This window comes from Lates calcarifer, linkage group LG6 (genome assembly GCF_001640805.2).
Source record: "Lates calcarifer isolate ASB-BC8 linkage group LG6, TLL_Latcal_v3, whole genome shotgun sequence".
In the NCBI taxonomy this organism is placed as follows: Eukaryota; Metazoa; Chordata; class Actinopteri; family Centropomidae; genus Lates; species Lates calcarifer.
In genome coordinates, this window is record NC_066838.1 from 15,279,356 (window position 1) to 15,299,102 (window position 19,747).

At 40.8% G+C, this 19,747-nt stretch overlaps 1 protein-coding gene across 3 annotated transcripts in view; it reads left to right on the forward strand.

The window, feature by feature from the left end:
* The window catches only part of cacna2d3a (calcium channel, voltage-dependent, alpha 2/delta subunit 3a), a 112,006-nt gene extending 93,062 nt beyond the window's left edge, over positions 1–18,944 (forward strand). For all 3 annotated transcript variants that reach the window (XM_018668110.2, XM_018668111.2, XM_018668112.2), the window contains 11 exons: positions 3,689–3,750; positions 4,259–4,303; positions 4,397–4,459; positions 6,070–6,140; positions 8,208–8,283; positions 8,416–8,468; positions 9,762–9,817; positions 12,459–12,573; positions 16,745–16,857; positions 17,814–17,896; positions 18,020–18,944. In XM_018668110.2, the coding sequence (XP_018523626.1) occupies positions 3,689–3,750; positions 4,259–4,303; positions 4,397–4,459; positions 6,070–6,140; positions 8,208–8,283; positions 8,416–8,468; positions 9,762–9,817; positions 12,459–12,573; positions 16,745–16,857; positions 17,814–17,896; positions 18,020–18,112 (830 nt within the window). In that variant the 3' untranslated portion in view covers positions 18,113–18,944. The remainder of the gene's footprint in view (positions 1–3,688; positions 3,751–4,258; positions 4,304–4,396; positions 4,460–6,069; positions 6,141–8,207; positions 8,284–8,415; positions 8,469–9,761; positions 9,818–12,458; positions 12,574–16,744; positions 16,858–17,813; positions 17,897–18,019) is intronic.
* Positions 18,945–19,747: the final 803 nt, after the last annotated feature.

Here is a 19,747-nt window from a genome sequence, read left to right on the forward strand (position 1 = left end):
GATTGACTGTTAAGCTCATATGAGCCTATCGGTCGCTTCAAGGAGAAGCAGAAAATGAACAAAAGAAGAGACAGAAAGAGATTAATGATTGAATCATTTTTAACGATGAATATGATTAAGCTCACAAGCTGACCTTGGCTTGGTATTTGCCCTCCTGTCCATCCATATTCATATCCTTTCTTCTGCTGAAGGGCATGACAATTATTTTCATTCTGTCACATATAGAAAAAATTGAAGTCAGTATGTGTCACCAGCCTATATTTAGCTGATTTATCGGGGTAAATGTGTGAAGATATCAGCCTTGAGCAATTAATGCATAAAGAAGCTTTAAATAACATAAAAAAGCACACACACACACACACACACACACACACACCACACACACACACACACACATACATCTGCACTCACATGCACACTTGAGTGGTCATGTGTACCTACACAGGCAAATACATCCTCAAATGTGTGATGGCACCTTAGTATTTGCTAAAAGCCCATATGGTTGATGTGTCCAGACAGTCTGTTGTGTTTGTGCTACATTGTCTAAAAGTGTTAAGCATCAAGTTAAAAAAAGAGAGAGAGAAAACATGTCCTACTATTCCTCCTCCAACCTGAATGCTATATATATTACCACCATGTGACTCATCTATCGCCTGTGATGCATTCAATGCATGTGGCATGGAAGCCTTACAGGCAAACTACAAAGATAGTTTGCATGATTTGGATGTGATCGATTGTATCACATCTTCCAGCTCTGTCAGATAGCTATTTGAGATTTGACCAACACAAATTGATTTGGAAAAAAAAAAGTTTTTCAACTATAAGATGATGAATTGCCTGATTTGTTTTTTAAATAATCTGAATCTTTTGTCTGGATTTTGCACCAGCAATCTGTTTTAGTCTCAGTTTTCTATCAGCAAGAACACACAGGAAAGGAAAGGTCAGAGGAGCCTGAGTCTTGTAGACTGCTGGCATCCTTAACAACAGCCTCCTCTTCTGCTCATCCTCTGAATGTTGCTCAGCATCTTGACATGATCCGCCCCTGCGCTGTGTAGCTGCCACAGAGCTACGCTGCTGGGCAAATGCAGCACCAAATTTGCAAATCACTGTGTCTCTCAGACAGCTTGGTGTGTGACACTCGTATGTGAGGTTATGTTTGTCAAAGAAGCATTTTCGGATTTGAATTGATGAACACAAAACACTGAAAACAAAGAGGAAAAAAACACATATGGACAGTACATACTCATGATGGCCCATACTACGTACAATACATGAGCACGTGCATACTCAGGAGGTGCACATTTATGCAATCCTTATTAGAATCCCAAATATCTGTAGGTTTTAAAGTGGTTGTCATCTCTCCCTGCCTGGGATTGCAGTGATAGGAGATTGGTGATGGGGGTGGTGGGATTTTGAGTGGATTTGATGTCTCTTCATCTTTGGACTCATAAAAGCAGCTCAGGGCGTAAATACCCCCAAGTTCTTAAATCATACCTAGGGAAATTAAATATTCCCCCCATAGTACAGAAAATTCCAAGCATTAGTGAGACAGATTTGAGCTTTTGTCTTTGTTCTGAGCCGACTTCCAGGTACCAGCCAACATCAGTGCACTTCTAACCACTAATACCATTTTATAGAGCAAGCCTTTGCACTGCTCATATTGGATTTATGTTTCCATGAATTATTGTCCTTGCTGAGCAGATATACCCTTTGCCATTTGATGTCAATGGAATATTTCAACTTTGAGAGGAGCTGTGTTTTCAGATCTCACTTCCTCTTATTATTTAAAATTCAAATTATTTTTGCCTGACAACTTAATTTGACCTCCCAATCTTTTTTCCTTCTCAATCACTATTTCCCTTGTTTTTACAGCTTATTTAGAGTAGATGATGCTGTATCTTTTATTGTCGTAATGATCTAGGTTCTCCCTGGTTTTATACCATGTGTGTTTCCGTTGCTGTTGCCCAGCATCTTAAATTAGACTCTCCTCCTGGGTTTTCCATGTGGGTGTAGAAATGGTGGGCTGCTGAAAGGATCTGGCAAAGCTTATGATGGGATAATCTGCACCTGTTTCTCTGGGCAAGGGCTAAAACAGGCCACAGCAGCACCCCGCTGCACTTAAACAATCACGCAAACATGCAATCACACTAAAAGAAGTGCAAACCGGTGGAATATTTCCCACTGATAATGTTCCCTTCAGATGTTGACATCCAGTGAGGTCTTCAGTATTTTATTTTTCCCAGCTACAGCTTTAAGTGAGGCTTCTTATTTGTATTTGGATTCCAGCGGTGCGCACACTCACTTCATTGTATCTTTTACAGTAACTCATTACTGTGTTTCTCTACATATGAAGTCATACAAATAATCCAGTCACACAAATGCATCCCTTACTGAAACACTGCGTAAGATTCTAAACCAATGTCAGTTTACATTTACTTCTACTACTTCTACAACTATTATAATATATACACTACTGCTAATGACCTACAGTATAATAATGCTAATACTTATTCTAGATTACAGCATATTATAGTAAAACTATATTTATAGAATCCAAATATATTCTATGCATATATTGTCAAAGACCTTCACCTTCAGATCTCATAAATGAATAAATCTGTTGCTGTCTGTTTGGATATTTTGCCTGTTGCACTGGCACACTTTTCTTTTTGGAGCTATTTGCATGGAGCTATTTCACATTGTTTTGCATAATGGCTCTACACGTTTTTTTTGTGTGTGTGTGTGTTTTTTTTATTTATTTTTTTTTTAGGGCCACACTTTTGAAACAATACTTTGTATTGCACTGCCATTTTTAACATTTCCCCTGTTTCTAATCAAAGGTCAATCAATACTGCAGATCTGTCTCGCTGTAGTTTAATGTCCCAGCTGTGAAATCCATCCAAATGCCACATTCTCATCCATTTAGTTTACTACCTGTGGCTGCTCTGCATTTAGATGAACCTCTAAATTTTGCTCCTGGAAATACTTACACACACCCCCGAAGCATGGCAAACCCCCACTGAGAGAAAGCTAGGGTCCTCAGAGTCTTAGTGGCAGGGGGTAGTTGGAGGCGAGGACGGGGAAGGAGAGGAGGGAAGTTAAAGCCTGCGGTGAATGTGTCAATCTTTCCTCAGCCAACTCTGAAAAAGTTGACATATTTAGTGTCAGCGGCTGTTTTTTCCAAGTGAGGAATTCTGGTCAGATCTATGCATTTAGGGACCTGCTGGGACGAGGCTTATGGAAGTGAGAGCGGCTCTGTGTACCAACTGTGGAAATGCCTGTTGGGATAACAACAGGGAGGCAGACTGAGGAATGGGATGGATTTCATGTGGGCACAGAGAGAGAAGTCTGGTTTAGAATCATGTGAAACTGCATTTTCAGTGTGGTTAGCAGCATCTGTGCAAATGTGTGCAGATAGTACAGTATTACATACACACACATGTTTAGCCTTCCAGAAAAATAAGCTGACGCATGTATGATGCATGGTGTAATTGCCCGTATGGCTCATTTTGTCCAGCACTGGTTTACTTTTCCCTCAGTTGGGGTTAATTAAAATGACTTCTGTTGTGATAAAGATCGCAGTGGTCTTACACTTCAACACACAGAGAGTGCACACACACACACACACACACACACACACACACACACGTCCTGTTGATACGCCTCAGTGACCGTGTCTCTCTTTCAGCTGTGGGCATCCAGATGAAACTGGAGTTCTTTCAGAAGAAATTCTGGACAGCCAGCAGACAGGTACGCATGAACAAACACACGTCCTGCATGTTTACACATTCACACGTATAACACAAACACACTTGTAAACCTAAAATAACCTATTGTAACCTACCGATTACACTGCCTAACCCAAAGTAGCTTGAAATTACATACAAATTAAACACAAAGGTGAGTAAAGTCAAAAGAGAAAACACTAACCACTTTGTTCTTTCTCCCAGCTGCTGAATGTGTAACACACATATTTGCGTTCTCATAAAGCATCCTTTGTTTTCTGCTATTTTTGTACTTCTGGCACAGGTTATGAATATTTAATGACTGATGAAAATTGGTAGAACTTTTAAAACTTGAAGGTTGTCAGTGTGTTTCATTCTGTTTATTTATATAAAAATGAGTTTGGAAGACAGTAAAGGCTTTAAGCTGACAGAAGACATCTATGTTCTCGACCAAACAGTCTAAATAAATGGTGTGACATCCAGGTACAGTAAGCAGATATCTTTATTTTTTTTTTTCTTTTTTAATCTTACAGTGCGCAGCATTAGATGGGAAATGCTCCATAAGCTGTGATGATGAGGTTGGTCAGCCTTCCTTTTCTCAACTAACCCTCTGTGATTCTGTCTCTTTTGTGCCTCATGGCTGCTGTAACACTTTGTTTCCTATCTAACAGAATATTAACTGCTACCTCATTGACAACAATGGCTTCGTTCTGGTAGCAGAGGACTATACTCTGGTAAGGCACACACACACAGACACGTAGAACCAGATAAAGTGAGATGAATGAAAAGGATTGCATAATAGCCTGTTTATTCTGTTATGTTATTCTACCTAGACCTACAGGTCTTTTTGTCTGTGCAAGCAGAAAACAGAAATCCAGGTGGTGTTTAAATTCAAGCAGTGGTATTAAACTCTTAGCTAGATCCAAAACTGAGTTGAAATTCTTATAAATGGTGCGTGTTTACCGCTTAGATTTGTTTCTCTGTTTTCTCATAATTTTTCTGCATCTCATGCTTAATATTGTTTGTTTAGACTGCTCTCAAGGAGACATGGTGCTGCCCTAGCATATACCCTCTGCCTAGCTGTCACCAGACATGCTGTCACTCTGGTTTTGGCTCATCTAGAAGCCAGTCCGCTGGCTGTCACTGCCCTTCCCCTCCCCTGCTTGTTCTTTTCATACGTCTCTCTCTGGCCCGCCTCCAATCCTTTATTTGATCTTAATTTGGAGGTGACGGAGCATTTAGGGTTGCGCTTGTCAAGTTGTTTCACCTCATTGTTGTTATGCAGCGAAAATGTCATCCACTAACAACGTAACATTGAATGTGATGTGTCTAAAGTGTTGTATTAAATGCACGAGGGGTCTTGAGTAAAGGTCTGTCCGGCTGAGCTGGAGGATCCACCGAGCTGGGTCATCTCAGGCTGTGTTTTGCTGTTTCTGGGAGGAGGTTACAGGGGCGAAGATGCAGCTGAGGTTGCATTCTTTGCCTCAAGAAAATTAGGATGTGGAGAGATGGAGGGTGTAGTTCTCTGATATGGCTAATAGATGCTAATGGTTAATAATTTTTATCCCTGTGGCATCACCTGGCTTGGGGTAGTGTGGAAAGGAAGGAGATATGCCATAGTACTACAATTTATTGTGCTCAGAGTCTTGAAGCACAGTGAGTAGAGCTGAAACAATTTTCCAACTGATAGAAAATAAATGAATAGGGGTATTTTATTAAGCCACAATTCCAGACATGCCTTTGCAGCTTGTCCAATTTGATGATAAACATGCTGCCTCTGTCTTTTTGATATAATTGTGAATTGAATAACTTTTGGTTTTGGACTGTTGGTCAGGTATTTTGAAAGTGTCACTGTGAGAACAAGTACAGGATGTAGTTTCTGAAGACATCACAGAATCTGCAGTGGAGACAACCAAACTAAGTCCTGGCAACAAAAAAAAAAAAAAAAAAACCCTGCTCCCTAGCTCAGCTAAATGAGATGAGATGGTTAGCCTTTTTGCAGAAACTGCTTTCCATGTGTTTGTGCTATGTCATCAGGTTATTTGTGTGTTTTTGGAACATGAGATGGTGGACAGGCTTTGGGAGGTTTTATTCTTAGTTCTGCTCCTATAAGGTGTTTCTGTAACACTGACTTTTTTCTTTGGCCAGGGTCACTTGGTCATTTCTGCATGCTTTGGGGTTGGGTAATTTAGGGTTTCTCTTATGGATGATCTTGACAGTGCACGTGTCAATTTTTGTACCTGCGGGGGCCTCCCAGCCATGCAAACACTGTTATGTTTTAAAGTTAGTCACTTTTTATTATGACTTGCTTTATTAAAGAAAATCTGTTTGCCTTCTTTCTCAGACAGGGAAATTTTTTGGAGAAGCAGAGGGAGCTGTAATGAGTAAGCTTCTGCAGATGGGCTCTTTCAAGAGGTAAGGATTTCAAATTGCGTGTGTGTGTGTGTGTATGAGTATGAGTGTGTACTTACATGTGCCAGCACAAGTGTTCATATGAATGTGTGTGCGCGTGTGTAAATGTATGTACATAATATCAGGCAGGCCGCAGAATGAGAGCATGTCTCCCCTGGTGCTGACAGCTCTTAACTTGGCCAATCGTGTTGAGCTATTCAGCGCTGAACTCCGACCCCTCGCTCAACAGAGTTCTCCGTTAGGGGATTATAGCAAATCTTTTCCTGAAATGAAGGAATTAGGAGAAACTTGAAGTCACACATGTGCGGACACACACATGTAGACACAGTGTTCGCGCGTATACTGCTTGTTTCAGAGCTGTGTCTCCTGGAAAACGCCAGGAGCAGTGGGTGGCGCCATTCTGCAATTAATTTGGAAATTTAACCCAGGAGGATACCTTTCCCAGAATTACAGAGCAGAAATGCAGAGAAGCAGACACTGACAGGCGCACACTGTAGCTTGACTGTGGAGTCAAATGTTTGTGGAATCATAACGTAACTTAGTTGCACGGTTAAGTGTAAATTTAGATCGCACAAGGAGCTTACAACCACATTTCCGACGCTGCAGCAGGACTGTACCCAGCAGTCACTTCTGCTTTCAGGATGTGGGCGAGGAGATTTTAGCCATGCTGTCTTAGCATGTAAAAATCATGGGTGACAAATTATCGCAAAAGTAGACAACCACGCATGTTTATCATAGGGATGAACCTCAAAAGCTGACAGCAAATGGTTCACAGTCCCACTCATAAAAACAGAAGGGCTTTCACTGAATCTTAAATGTCAGATGACGGGGGGGGGGGAATTGTTTAAAATTGAGGGCGACGCATGATGAATGAATAATATGTCTTGTGTTGGTGAAGTATTAGCATGACGAGCAACGGAGCTCACAGATCTTAACACTAATGAATCCAGTACGATCTGTATTAACCCAGTACCATCTGCAGCGAATTAATGCAAAGTTGAAGCACAATTTTTGTCTTGATTAAAAAACATTAAAGACGTTTTAAGGGGCACCATTTAAAGTCAGCACAAGCTGGCAGCTTGAATTTATCTGTCAGCATTAAGATCGTAGATGAAAACAAATGTAGGCAAATTATTTTCAGTTGCTTTTTGGATTATCAGTCCTCTTTAAACAAGCAGCAGAAGAAGAAATCAATAAACATGCTGAAAGTGACGTTGTGCACCCATGCAAACCAAATGAAGGCCACGTTCACACACCCAAGCAAAGACACACTCAGACTCGTATACAAATATTACATTGGTCTGAAGTTTGCTGCTAACACCATTATGTGGCCTGGCTTAGCACTAATTGGTTCCTGGCAGTGTGTTGGAGCTGTGTGTCACCAGTGCTGTGACTGAGGTTTGAACATCGCCCAGGGCTGCGGATAGACTGGGCCCACTCAGCCATCATACACGTGCTCACACACACACACACAAAGTATTGTCAAGAATATAGGAAGTTGTCTGCAGGCTATGAGAATGGGTGTCCTGTGTGTGTGTGTGTGTGTGTGTGTGTGTATGTGTGTATGTGTGTATATGTGTGTGTTAGGAACCCCTTCAGTAACCTCGCCCAGACAGACCCAGACCTCACACCCTAAGGGTCTACTAAGCCCTTAAATCCTCTGATATCCCCCCCAATATCCCCAAATCATCTACACACACACACACACCCACCTTCCTACATCACTTTGAGGAACCTCTCGGGAAGCTCTCGGCTTTCAGTTGCTTTCCTTTTCCCATTCTTGCCACATCCATCCAATATATTATCCGTAGGTAAAGCGGCAGTTAAAGCAGAGGTGGGATCTTTCCTTCCTGCTCCCACACAGCCGGGTCCAAATGGCCCCGCAGGCATGTAATAGTAGAGAGCATGCGTGAATCAAGACTTATATCACCTTATCCAGGCTGTATCGACCTGACAAAAGCATTATTGTTGAAAAGTCAAAACGAAAAACATTCTATCTATCTCTTCCTCTCTGTTTCTGACGTCTTTGTCTCACTCTTTGTCTTCTCTTTTCTGTCTTTATCTCCGCAGGGTCACTCTGTATGACTACCAGGCTCTTTGTTGGGTCTATTCAGAGAGCAGTGACAGTGGACACACACTGCTGGATGTGAGCACTGCATTTTTTCCACACTGTTCAACCTTCTTATTTGCACTCCATGTGATGCAAAGTGGGGACAACGTATTATGTGTTACTGGTGTCTGATCAATGTCGTTTCTCTCTCTTTTTTTTTTCCTCCAGCCTTACTTTGCTTTCTTCTCAGCCGTGAAGTGGATCCTGACCGAGCTTGTCATGTAAGAGTCCTGTGTGTGCGAGAGTCTCTTGTATCTGTTTATAGTAGCATGCGCATGCTGCATACATTTGTTTTGGAGGAGCCATACGGTGGCCTCTCCTGTTCAAGGGTAAGTGTGTGTTTGCGAGTATGTATCAACTGTATGTTTGTTTACGAGTGCCTTCACATGTACGTCAATGTGATCATCAGTGATCATGAGCAGTAATGGCTACCTGATGTTTCCTGGTGCGCGGGTATTCCTGTGATGCCACGTTGCGGAGTTTTCCTGGGTGGTCTGTTGTCGCCACAGTGCATCATGGGAGGATTGAGTTGTCAGTTGTAATTTTCCAGTCTGTCACAGCACAGTCAATTTTTTGTCTTTGAAATATTAGTATTTTTTTAGTTGTTTTTTTTTTGTTTTTTTGTCTTTTATGTCCTACTAATGTTTCACTTGTGTTTCATCAAATTAAGATAGAAATAATTGTATATAATTCACAAAAAAGAATGTACTTTACAGAAAATTCACAAAAAAACTTTAACTTAAACACCCATCATATTAGATACATTTCACCTGAACATACACCATAGGTAATCAGTATAGTAAGCCTTGAAAAGTGGCACTTGAAATTCACACAAAGCATGTTACCCTAAGAATAAACATTTTACAGTCATTTTAAAAATTGCCATTACAATGTATGTATATTAATGCATAAAGACATATGTAATTAGGAAATCTACTTATGGAATAGTTTTTAATTATGTTGTTTTTATTTTACTGCTGCAGTAAAATAATTACTGCTGATGCCATATAGGCTGATGGTAATTATTCAACAATCGTATAAGATTAGCATTGAAGTGAGAAAGTAATGATAACCATCTGTATACATAAATGATCAATTATGAGATCAATAAGATACTGCTCTGACAAGTTAGTCAAGATAATTTCTCACATTACTCAAATGAAAAGAGTCAGAAATAGCATGATCTGGAAGGCATAATAATGAATAAGAATTCCCAGTAGATATTTTGCACTTGTTTCTCTTATGATTGAGTGGTTCAAAGTTTTAGAGGCGTCTAAGAAGCTTAAGATGATGAAATTGCAACGAGACTAACTGGCTGCTGTGCAAAGATTCATATCTGTGCTGTGGTTCCTTTTACAGCCAAATTAGTTGTCATTTGTTTTTCTCTTCTGGGTGTCCGCAGAAACTTTGATCGTGTTGGTAAAAAATAGTTTGCAGTAGAGAGTGCTACACTGTGTCTTATATAAGCATGAGCTGGAGTGTATTGTTATGGTCAATATCTTCTCCATATTTAGATTCCTGGTCGAGTTCAACTTGTACAGCTGGTGGTACTCTGACCTCACAGCTAAAGGTAAGAACACACTCCTCTAGGATATACTGGCTGTCTCTCTCTCTATCTCTCTCTCTCTCTCTCTCTCTCTCTCTTTCTCTCTCTCTCTCTCTCTCTCTCTCTCTCTCTCTCTCTCTCTCTCAATCTCTCTCTCTCTCTCTCTCTCTGAAGCATACTCACACACATTATACCATGTTTTATTTTGAATGTATGCTGTAGTTGAAAATAGCCTCAGTGATAAATAAGATGCATAAAGTTCAGACTAATTTTGTTCCTCAAATAATTATCACTAATACCTCTGAACAGAATTTATGATGACAATATCTAGATAAATAATCAGGATTATCATTTTCACTGTACTTTTGTATAATTAGAATACAACTAACTCTCACTGCAAACTGTTAAATGTATACAGGTATGTATATAATTCACAAATATACATTCATAACTGAAACTATTATCCTCACTAGCAGCACCTATTACAGATCTTAAATTACTTGATAATGATTAGATTTTCTTTAAAAGATCCAAAATATTTGTTTCCATTCCTAGAAATGGCAGATATTCTCAAACAAATATGACATGAAAATAATAGAACAACAGACAGTAAGAGTAAGTAGTAAGAAGTAAGGAATATTTTCTTGGATTCTCTTCTTATTTCAAGTTATATTTCATATATTGTATTTGGACAAGGACAGGTATTCTTCAGGATCTCATAGTTCCCAAATACCACCTGTCTTAAATATTTACCTTATCATAATCCTTTCTAAACTCAAAACCTGAATAAAACTAAGTTAGTTTCAGAATAATGGCAATTTTTAGATAACAATTTTTGTATTTTGTAGTTTTTCCCTCTCACAAAACAGAAAATGGAACTTAACATTGGCCAAAGAAAATATATTTAAAAAAAACTTAAAATTTTTGAATAAAATGAAGGTTCTATTAAATATTGTAGTTTGTATTTTTGATAGAAGAATCCACAGAAAGAAGCACAGACTGACCCGATCAAGTCTGTTTTTTCATACTTACGTTTGAGTTCACATGGAACAAAGTTCACTGCGTACAGAATAAACAACCAGTGTCCTCAGCACTGACCTCCTGTCTTCATCTTCGCCATCTCCCCTCCATTTCCTCTCGGTCTGAGTCAGTGTGACCACTGGAAAAACAGAATAAAGAGGCGCAATCCAAAACCTAAAAGTAAAAATGGCAGAACACGAGATTACCTCAAGTGACCTCGGTGTGAGAGAGAGAGTGTGTATGTGTCTGCACACATTAGTGTTTGTTTGTGCGTTCAGAGGGGTTACACTTGATGGTTTTATGATCTGTAAGGATGTGTGTCATATTGGTAGCGGTGGGAAGCAATATCCGCTTTTGTAACAGGAGAAAAAAGGCTTCTCGCTCTTTTTCTCACTCAGTCTATCTCTCTTTCTCTCCTTCTCTGGTTTTATGTCCTTCCTTTCTTTTTCTGTCTCACTTTCCTCCGTGAACACACGCACATTCTCATATGATTGCAGCCAAGCTGTGAATGCTGCGATGCCTAATGCTTTATGGAGTGTTGAATGCTGTTTGCCTGTCTGAAATTAAAGCCCCACGATGCAGCATCACATTGTAGTATTAATTCCAGCCAAAACTAATATGAAAATATTTCATATGTGAATGCAAGAGAGGGGGAAGAGAGAGAGAGAGAGAACCACAAAATGAAAGTCTATAAAATGCTTTCCTTGCACACTCTTATCCCGAATGAAGTGAGGCTGGGCATCACCGCTCGCCAAGCAGTCGAGACAATTTCACAGCTGGCTGGCCTCAGGTCTTAGAAGCACTTTCTATATCTTTTTACAATAGAGACACAGACCTGTGACACACAGCAGAAACACCCCAACTTAGCAGCCCGTAACCCAATCTACACAGCTTCTCGAGCTGAACTAATCCCAGGCGTGTATAGATGTAGGCTGCATTTCTCACATGCATATGGTTAATACACAACTGCACACACACGTATTTTTTTTCACACAATCCTGCTTTGTTGCTGACACCTAGTAATTAAACCACTCTATTCGAATTACACACATAATCCACCATCTTTAGAAATCTGTGTTGTAAAATAAAATGTGTGTAGAGCACTCTGATAAAACTGAGCTTACAAAATAAAACCACAACTATTTCAATGTTTATGTTTAATATGCAAATTGGGCTTATATTAGCTCCTGCTCTCGTAAGCCTGCTTTAAAAAATATTAACCTAAATAGAAAAGTGTGTGATTTTTGCCTGCTCAGTTATTTCCATCCTGTAGCATTGTTTCAAACCTCTGGGTGGCAGGAGAGTTCAAGCAATGCTGCATGAACAGTTGGCCTAGATTTACAAGTGGAAATATCTCCAGCAGGACAAGAGGCAGCTCTGGTTCAGAAATGCTGCTTTCTTTCAAAACGTGTATGTTTGTAAGGATGTGGTGTGTTTAACTGTTTGCTTGCAATATATTTGCATAACTATTTTAAAAACATATTTGACTTTGAAATGGATGTTCCATGACTTTCCCACCAACTTTGACTCATTTTCTTTTTTTTTTCTTTCTTTCCATCTTTCTATTTCTGTCTCTTTCTTTTTCTCTCTACCTTCTTTTCCTCCTCCCTTACCTCATTCTCTCCCTTCCTTGACCCCCGCCCAGCTCAGAGGATAGGTCGGACCATGCAGGTGCCATGTGACACGGAGTATCCAGCCTTTGTGTCCGAGAGAACCATCAAAGAGAACACGGGCAACATTGACTGCGATGGCTGCATCAAGTATGTGACACACAAACAGACACATGTGAATATTAACTGACAACAAAGTCACGTCAATATATTACTGTCTATTGTGGAGTAAAACTTGTTGGATATAAGCTGGCCACTGTGCTGTATAAAACAAGCTCACAGTGAAAAATGAATTATCCTGTTAACTCTCATCCTGGCGAAATATTTTTTATCTCTATAATCCCTGATAATGAGGAACACATTTAAATCATTTGTTGTCTGTTGAAAATACTTTTATCCAAGCAATCCATCAGAGATAAACATGCAGACACACATAGACACTCACTCTCTCCTCCGGCAGTTTGAAATACGAGGCATTTAGAGATGAGGGAGAGAGGTGGAAAAAAAAAAAGGCTTCCTTTAAAAATGGGAAAATGAGTGTGGTCCCCATTAACTATTTGGGCTTTTCTGTCAGGCAATTGTGGGGTGTTCTCTGGATCCCTCCAATGGGCCCTTCATTGCTCCCAGCTGTGGAACTGCCAGGGACGCTCAGAACTCAGTGTTTGTGTGTGTGTGTGTGTGTGTGTGTGTTTTCATTGTGTGTCTGCTGCCGGTACAGCCCCACAAGGTCAGCAGGGTAACCACTGCCCTGGGTGCCAGGAGTAAAATGAGGTTTGGGGATGCAGTCAGACCCCAAAACACACACACATTGTGCACACAAACACACACACACACATACACATACATATAGACACAGCACCCTCTCACACCCACAGCGCACATATACACATGACATAAGTGTGCTTCAGAGAAGAATGGCCTCATCTCCAATGATGACACCAGAGCAGGGATTAGCGGGCAGGGCTTTGCGCTCTGAGCAACATGTCGCCTTTAAATAAATCTTTTTTAAAGCACAATGAATTTGACAAAGTAAAATGGAGTTTTTATTTCGGTTATATGGAACTTTACAGCTCATATTAGTAATAGAGGATATTGGTGATAAACATCTGTTTCACGTTACAGGCTGACTGAGGTCTTTCTCTCATATTTTCATTGGGACACGTGTGTGTACTTTATGCTCTAGGAAATATACCCTAAGCTCTTGCCTGTTAAACCTCTCTTTACTGTACCGTTTGACTTTGTGTGTGTTCATATGTGTGTGTGTGTGCAATGTGGGTATTTGTATTTGTCCATTACTTCCTGATGGGTGAAACAGAGTGATAGAGCACAAGAAATGTTGAAATCTTGCGAGTGATATAATAGTTTAAGTGGCCCTATAGGATGACTTAACCTCCATTAATGCACTGCCAGCTTCTCTAGGCTGTAACATGAGATTCAGGACAAAGAGTGTGTCATGTCTCTAACCAGAGAAGGTCTTCAAGGGGACTATTAGTGACAATACTCACGGCCATATATCCTACTGCTCCACAGGCTCCTTTTTCTTTCTCTTGACCGTCCCAGACGAGAAATGTCCCGAAAAGGGAGAGAGAGAGGTTCAAAGTTGCAGTGAGCTACAGCCTCTGCTCTGCAGTCGGACATGTAGACGTGGTTTCATCTGTTAGAGATTCTTGAGATACATCTGTCGCTTTTTCTGGGGCAACACTAGTAGTTGTGGCATTGCTGAGATAATTGTTTCTATTATGAAGCTGTTACTCTCAACGTGCTATAATGAAAGTTTCATTTCTTTAAAGCAGCTTTTTAAAATAAATTTTAATGCTACAGAATAGGTACAGCAATCTTTATGGAACCAATATTTATAATTTTTAAAGATAATAATATCTGTTATTTTATTTTATGTTGAGAGTTACATGTTAAATTAAGTAATAATAATAAATTGACCTTTTTTTTAAAAAAAAAAAAAAAGTCCTCGTGACATTTTTGATACCATGTACCATATGATTTTTCTCATGACTAATGTTACTGGGCCGGGACGTTTTTGTTGTTGTCAGCTGTATTTGCACCCATAGATAAAAAAAAAAACAGGATGGTAAAAATGCAAAAATCTAACCAAAAAAAATCTCTTATATCTATATTGCCTAATCCTTTGAATACATAAATTGCACGCTGTGATTATAGTGCCCATTTTCCCCCAAAGTAATAAGAGAAATGGAAATAAAAACGACAGCATTGCTCTGAAAACTCGCCAGTCTGTTTGCTAAGATTTTATTGGAGCAATTTCAGCTCACTGAATTAGTAATTGTTAAATTACACACAGTAATTACCGGTCACATTTCCCAACTGTGATGACAGATATTTCTGAAAACCATACAGTGCATGCAGTTATGGTTATGGTCAAGTTATGCAATGATTAACTCACTGGAAAAATTTGAACATTCTCTACAGGGCACACAAAAATATTGGATTTAGCCAAAACTGAACACAGAACAATTTCACAGTGAAAAGTAGAAAAACTTTACAATGCAAACTTTAAAAATGTACTGTGAAACAGTATTATCTTGTCGTGGCTCTAACCCCTAAAATGAGATTCAGTGAAGATGACACTGGAAAGATTAAACATTTTCCTTCAAGATTAGAAAGTGTTGATAAGCACTGCTACTTTTCATCAGGTTCAGCCACAGATTGTGTGATATGTTTTGTCAGAACTTTGAGAAGAAGACACGTTCTGTCACCACATCACTCTGTGTGTGTGTCTGTCTTTTGCCACAGCACATCAGCTTTAGGCATCTATCTAACTCTTGATTTCTTTTTCTTTTACCGGTTTATCTTTCTTGCTCTGTGTCACTCAAAGGGTCATCTGTCTCTGTCTCTGTCTCTCGCCTGTCTCTCTGTCATTCTCCAACTTCTCTCAGAGGAACACATTTGATGTAGTTGTTGTCCGTTTCTTTGCTGGCCCAAATAACTCGAAGCCACAGCACTAGTAGACCATGTCAGGAACACATCTGTTTGTCTATACCGTTGTTTGTGCAAGAGAGTATGCATTGATGTCTGTCTCTGTGAATCTCTGTGCATATTGCACACATCCTTGTATGTGTGTGTGTGTGTTTGTGTGTGTATTCATATGTGGTGTAGTTGCTCCCCTTTCCCAGCACTGGGTATGTTCAAGGCCAGCAGCTGTGCTGTCAGGATGTGTTTAAGTCTTTTCTCCAAGAACACTTGCTCTGCTTTCTATCAGTGGGCTGAGGTGGGCCGGCCCGGCGCTGTGCAGGGGTGAGCACGGATTATTAAACATCAGCAGATCCTAATTCACCCTGATTGGAAATGGCTTGGCCTATTTGCTGGGCTGGTTTGGTTGGGTTTGGTTGGTCACGGTGGGATAACTGTATTAGAGTGCGGTGGATTGGTGCTACTCAGGGATTGGAGTCTGTTTGTGGTCAGATTAAATTGGTCATGGTATTGAATTAGAAAGGATGGAGATATTCCTGTAGATATTAGGTTTGTTTTGATCTATCAGGTCTCTCCCCCTTTATCTTAGTTCCTGTCCTCCTTCACAGAGATCGGAGAAAGCGCGTGCATGTGCACTTTTGCGTCTGTGTGTGTTCACTTAGGTACACGTGCGCGTTCTCATATGGTGAACTTGATAAATCACCCAGCTGTGGCAGAGGAGGGGGGGGGGGGGGGGAGTGAGAGGCAAGAGTTAAAGAAAGAAAGGGTGACAGAAAGAAGAGATCATCTTTATGACCTCTCTTCTTCATAAAGCTTATCCACAGTCATAAATCACTGGCCAGGAGGCCGAGGCGAGGCCTGATCTTTCAGGCCAGTAAAACACAGCCATGGGAAGCTATGAGCACAAAAGTGTGGTTCCCATTTGTCTCCCTTTGGAGTGTTTTATATTCGGCAACACTTCATTGGTGCTCGCCTTGGATAGGATATAACAAAGGCAAAAGAAGGGAAGAGGATGAGGAAGAAGAAGGGATGGAGTGAGTTAGAGAAGTATGTGTGTATGTATGTGTGTATGTGTGTATGTGTCTGTGTCTGTCTCTCTGCATGTTTATTGACGGCTGGCGGTGAGACAAGTCGTCCTTTTGACATGCATCCAGTGGAGTCTCTTCAGTGCATCTCCCCCTCTGCCAGGGGAGAATGCAAACACTCATAACACACAAATCCTCTGACACACATGGAAATTTACATCATACCCATGCGTCTTGTCTAGTCGCCAATCCCAACTCTCGACCTCCCCTCACTCCCTCTCTCTCTCTCTCTCTCTCCCCTCTCTTCCTTCCTCATCTCTTTGTTTCTGGCTGTCTGTGCTGTTGATTGGCAGGTCCTTTGTGATCCAGCAGATCCCCAGCAGTAATCTCTTCATGGTGGTGGTGGACAACAAGTGCGACTGCAGCATGTTCGAGCCAATCACCATGGACCCCGTCGAAATCATGTATATCCTTCGCTGGCCAAAGACTGGGGAAGTGAGGGAGTTGGGGATGGGGATTTAGCACAGGTCAACAGTTCGAAAATTCTCTACCGAGACATGCTGGGTATTGCAAATGAATGAACAAACAAATGAATAAACGAATTAGTGGATTGATGGCTCTTCAGGGAGATCTTAACCTGTTGCAACAATCCCAGATAGACTGTTTTCTCCTCACTGAGGAAAATAACAATATTACTTAACTTTGTTTTTCTTCCAGCTCATTCCTTCCAGTGTCATTCCTTCGAATCATTATAGCCAGCGTGTATCCATTGATGCAACTCTGATGGGAATAATGGTGAGCATTTTAAATTTGTGGGGAAGCTTTGGGGAGTTTGTTTGCCCTCTACCCCTTTCAGTGAATGAAAGAGATGGGAGCCTTCTGTGGGACAAGATCTGAAGCAAAGGCTGCAAGACAGCACTCTACTACTACAAGTCTGTTTCACGGTGTGTGTGTGTGTGTGTGTGTGTGTGTATGTGTGTGTAGCCCATGCTGTGATTGGATACTGATCAATAGCAGACATAGCTCAAAGTGGATTCAGACTAAAGGAACTTAGCTCGTCACCACACACCCGAGCTGGATTCTCCTACAGTGTGCATTTCTCAGAAAATTTTATGCAGCGCAGTCATACTGTATATACACGTCCACCACTGTTTATTTTGTTGTGGAGTGCTTACTGTAGCATAAAGCCTGCTATTCTGTTGCTACGCAACAAAAGAAAACTCATCAAACATTGCTCAAAGTCGGCTCCTTTTTTTGTACGTCTTGCTGTGCGAAAAATATCTCTGCCTTCAGAAGAACCTCTTTCCATGGCGCACTCAAAAACATGCATTCCTTTCCATTATAAACAAGAAATACACTCCAGCAGGAAAACACCCTGCAGAGGGTACACATTGTCTATTATTGCCTTGACTTCAGCTGCACATAATGAATCTCTTAAGTGCGAGAGGTTGAAGATGCAAAAGGACAGGAGGCGCCCAGATACCTGTCACCCTTTTCACCCTGAGGTACTTGCCCCACACACAAACACACAATACTCTCTTTCATAAATGCATCCTCCGCTGATTCTGGTTTTGTGTTTTAGTAAAATATCCCACATCTGTCCATATAATGCCTCCCTCTGTCTCCAGGAGAACTCAATGGAGTGCGGAGGAGCCGCTGGCCTCACCCCGTCTCTTGTGGCGACACTGCTCTGCGTCCTCCTGGCGCTGTTCCCTAGGTGACCAGAGCTGACCACGCCTCTCCATCCAGCACTCGACTTGGATCGGCTTGGCTCGGCATACAAAAGAATTGTGACGATGCCACAGAAAAAAACACTCCTTATAGAATTGTGCCCAATTTCAACCCGCCACCTACAAAGCCCCTAGCCCAGAGGTACGTCCCCTACAAAACACTTATTTGAAAGGATTGATAATGGATAACTATTACAGCTGCTAAGTAGTGATCATTAAGGTGCTTTAGCAATATCACATGAGCTGCACTGAGAGAGTTTTGGGGCGATACAAAGTTTTGAACATAGTAATATGCTAACAATGCACTTAGTAGCTTACAAACTGCACAAGTGGTCCAGTAATACCCACTGACACTCGCCACTATGTTCAGTCCTTTCAGGTAGCAGCTAAGGGCTGGGCTCTGTAGCTGGGTTTGGAACTGGGCATTAGAGCCACGTAACACCAATGTGGAGAAAGACAGGCGCACCTTTTCCTCGGCCCACTCTGACTTTTCATGGACAATAATGATTCTGAAGATTAAAGATAAAAAAAAAAAAAAAAAACATACTGAAGATGAAGATGATTATATGTGGCTGGGGTTGTAATGAAATGTTTGTCTAATGATCTTTTTTTCATGTTGAGAAAAAAATAAGTTCTAGTATATATATATATATATGAAGAAAAAAAAGAATTTTATTTATGATTTGCAAGTGGTACCCATAAACTGTGACTATGAGATTTTGAGTCCTCTGACGTGAGTGGTTATTAATATTTGAGCTTTGCCTTATCGAGCGATATTGGTCCTGTTTGTGTACTTTTGAAATAAAATGATGTTTAAAATTTATGCTGTTGTTGAAAGCCATTTTAATGAAAAGCTCCTTAGCAAAGAAGACCTTGAATAGAACAATAGACTTCATATGAAAGATCCGCTCTCATCCCTATAGGTTTTTCTATTGTTGCTGGCAGGTTTGACTGATTAATACAGTATCTGCTTAAATGGTTAGGGAAACGTTTGCCTGCTTTTTTGGCCTCCATATGTGATGTGAGATGTGAGATGTGGCAGGCCTAAGATATTGTGTGTGCGTGTGTTAGTGTACACATGCATGTATTTGTGTGTGTGTGTGAGCATCTGGTGTTTTGCTCTTCTGTCATTCATGTACGCCTCTACCCCAGAGGCTTATCCCCCACACAAAGAGAGACAATAAAGACCATGACACTGGAATCGAAGGCCAACCACAACTTACATCTGTATTTGTTTAGGAAATAGACACAAACAATCAAATTTTCTGACAAACATACCCATGTGCACATAGATGCAAGATGCAGGGTCGCTGTGCCATGCTAGACCAATTCTTATATGTTTGTGTGTGCGTACATTGGTTTTTAAAAAAATAATGATAAAAGTTCTCTGTCAGTGCCAGCAGGAGGCCACTCTGCTGTGGTCTCCACATCAACACCAAGGTCCCTGTGGTCACCAACGGGACATGTTTCATCTCCATCTCTTTCTCCACCTCTCAGCTCACCAGTTCTGCTAACCTCCCCCCACACACCCCACTTCCTCCTCTACTGACAAGGTAATTCTCACCATCCTAGTGGCCTAATCTATCCTCTGCTGTTTCACTGATCTTGTCCCTCGAGCAAAACTGT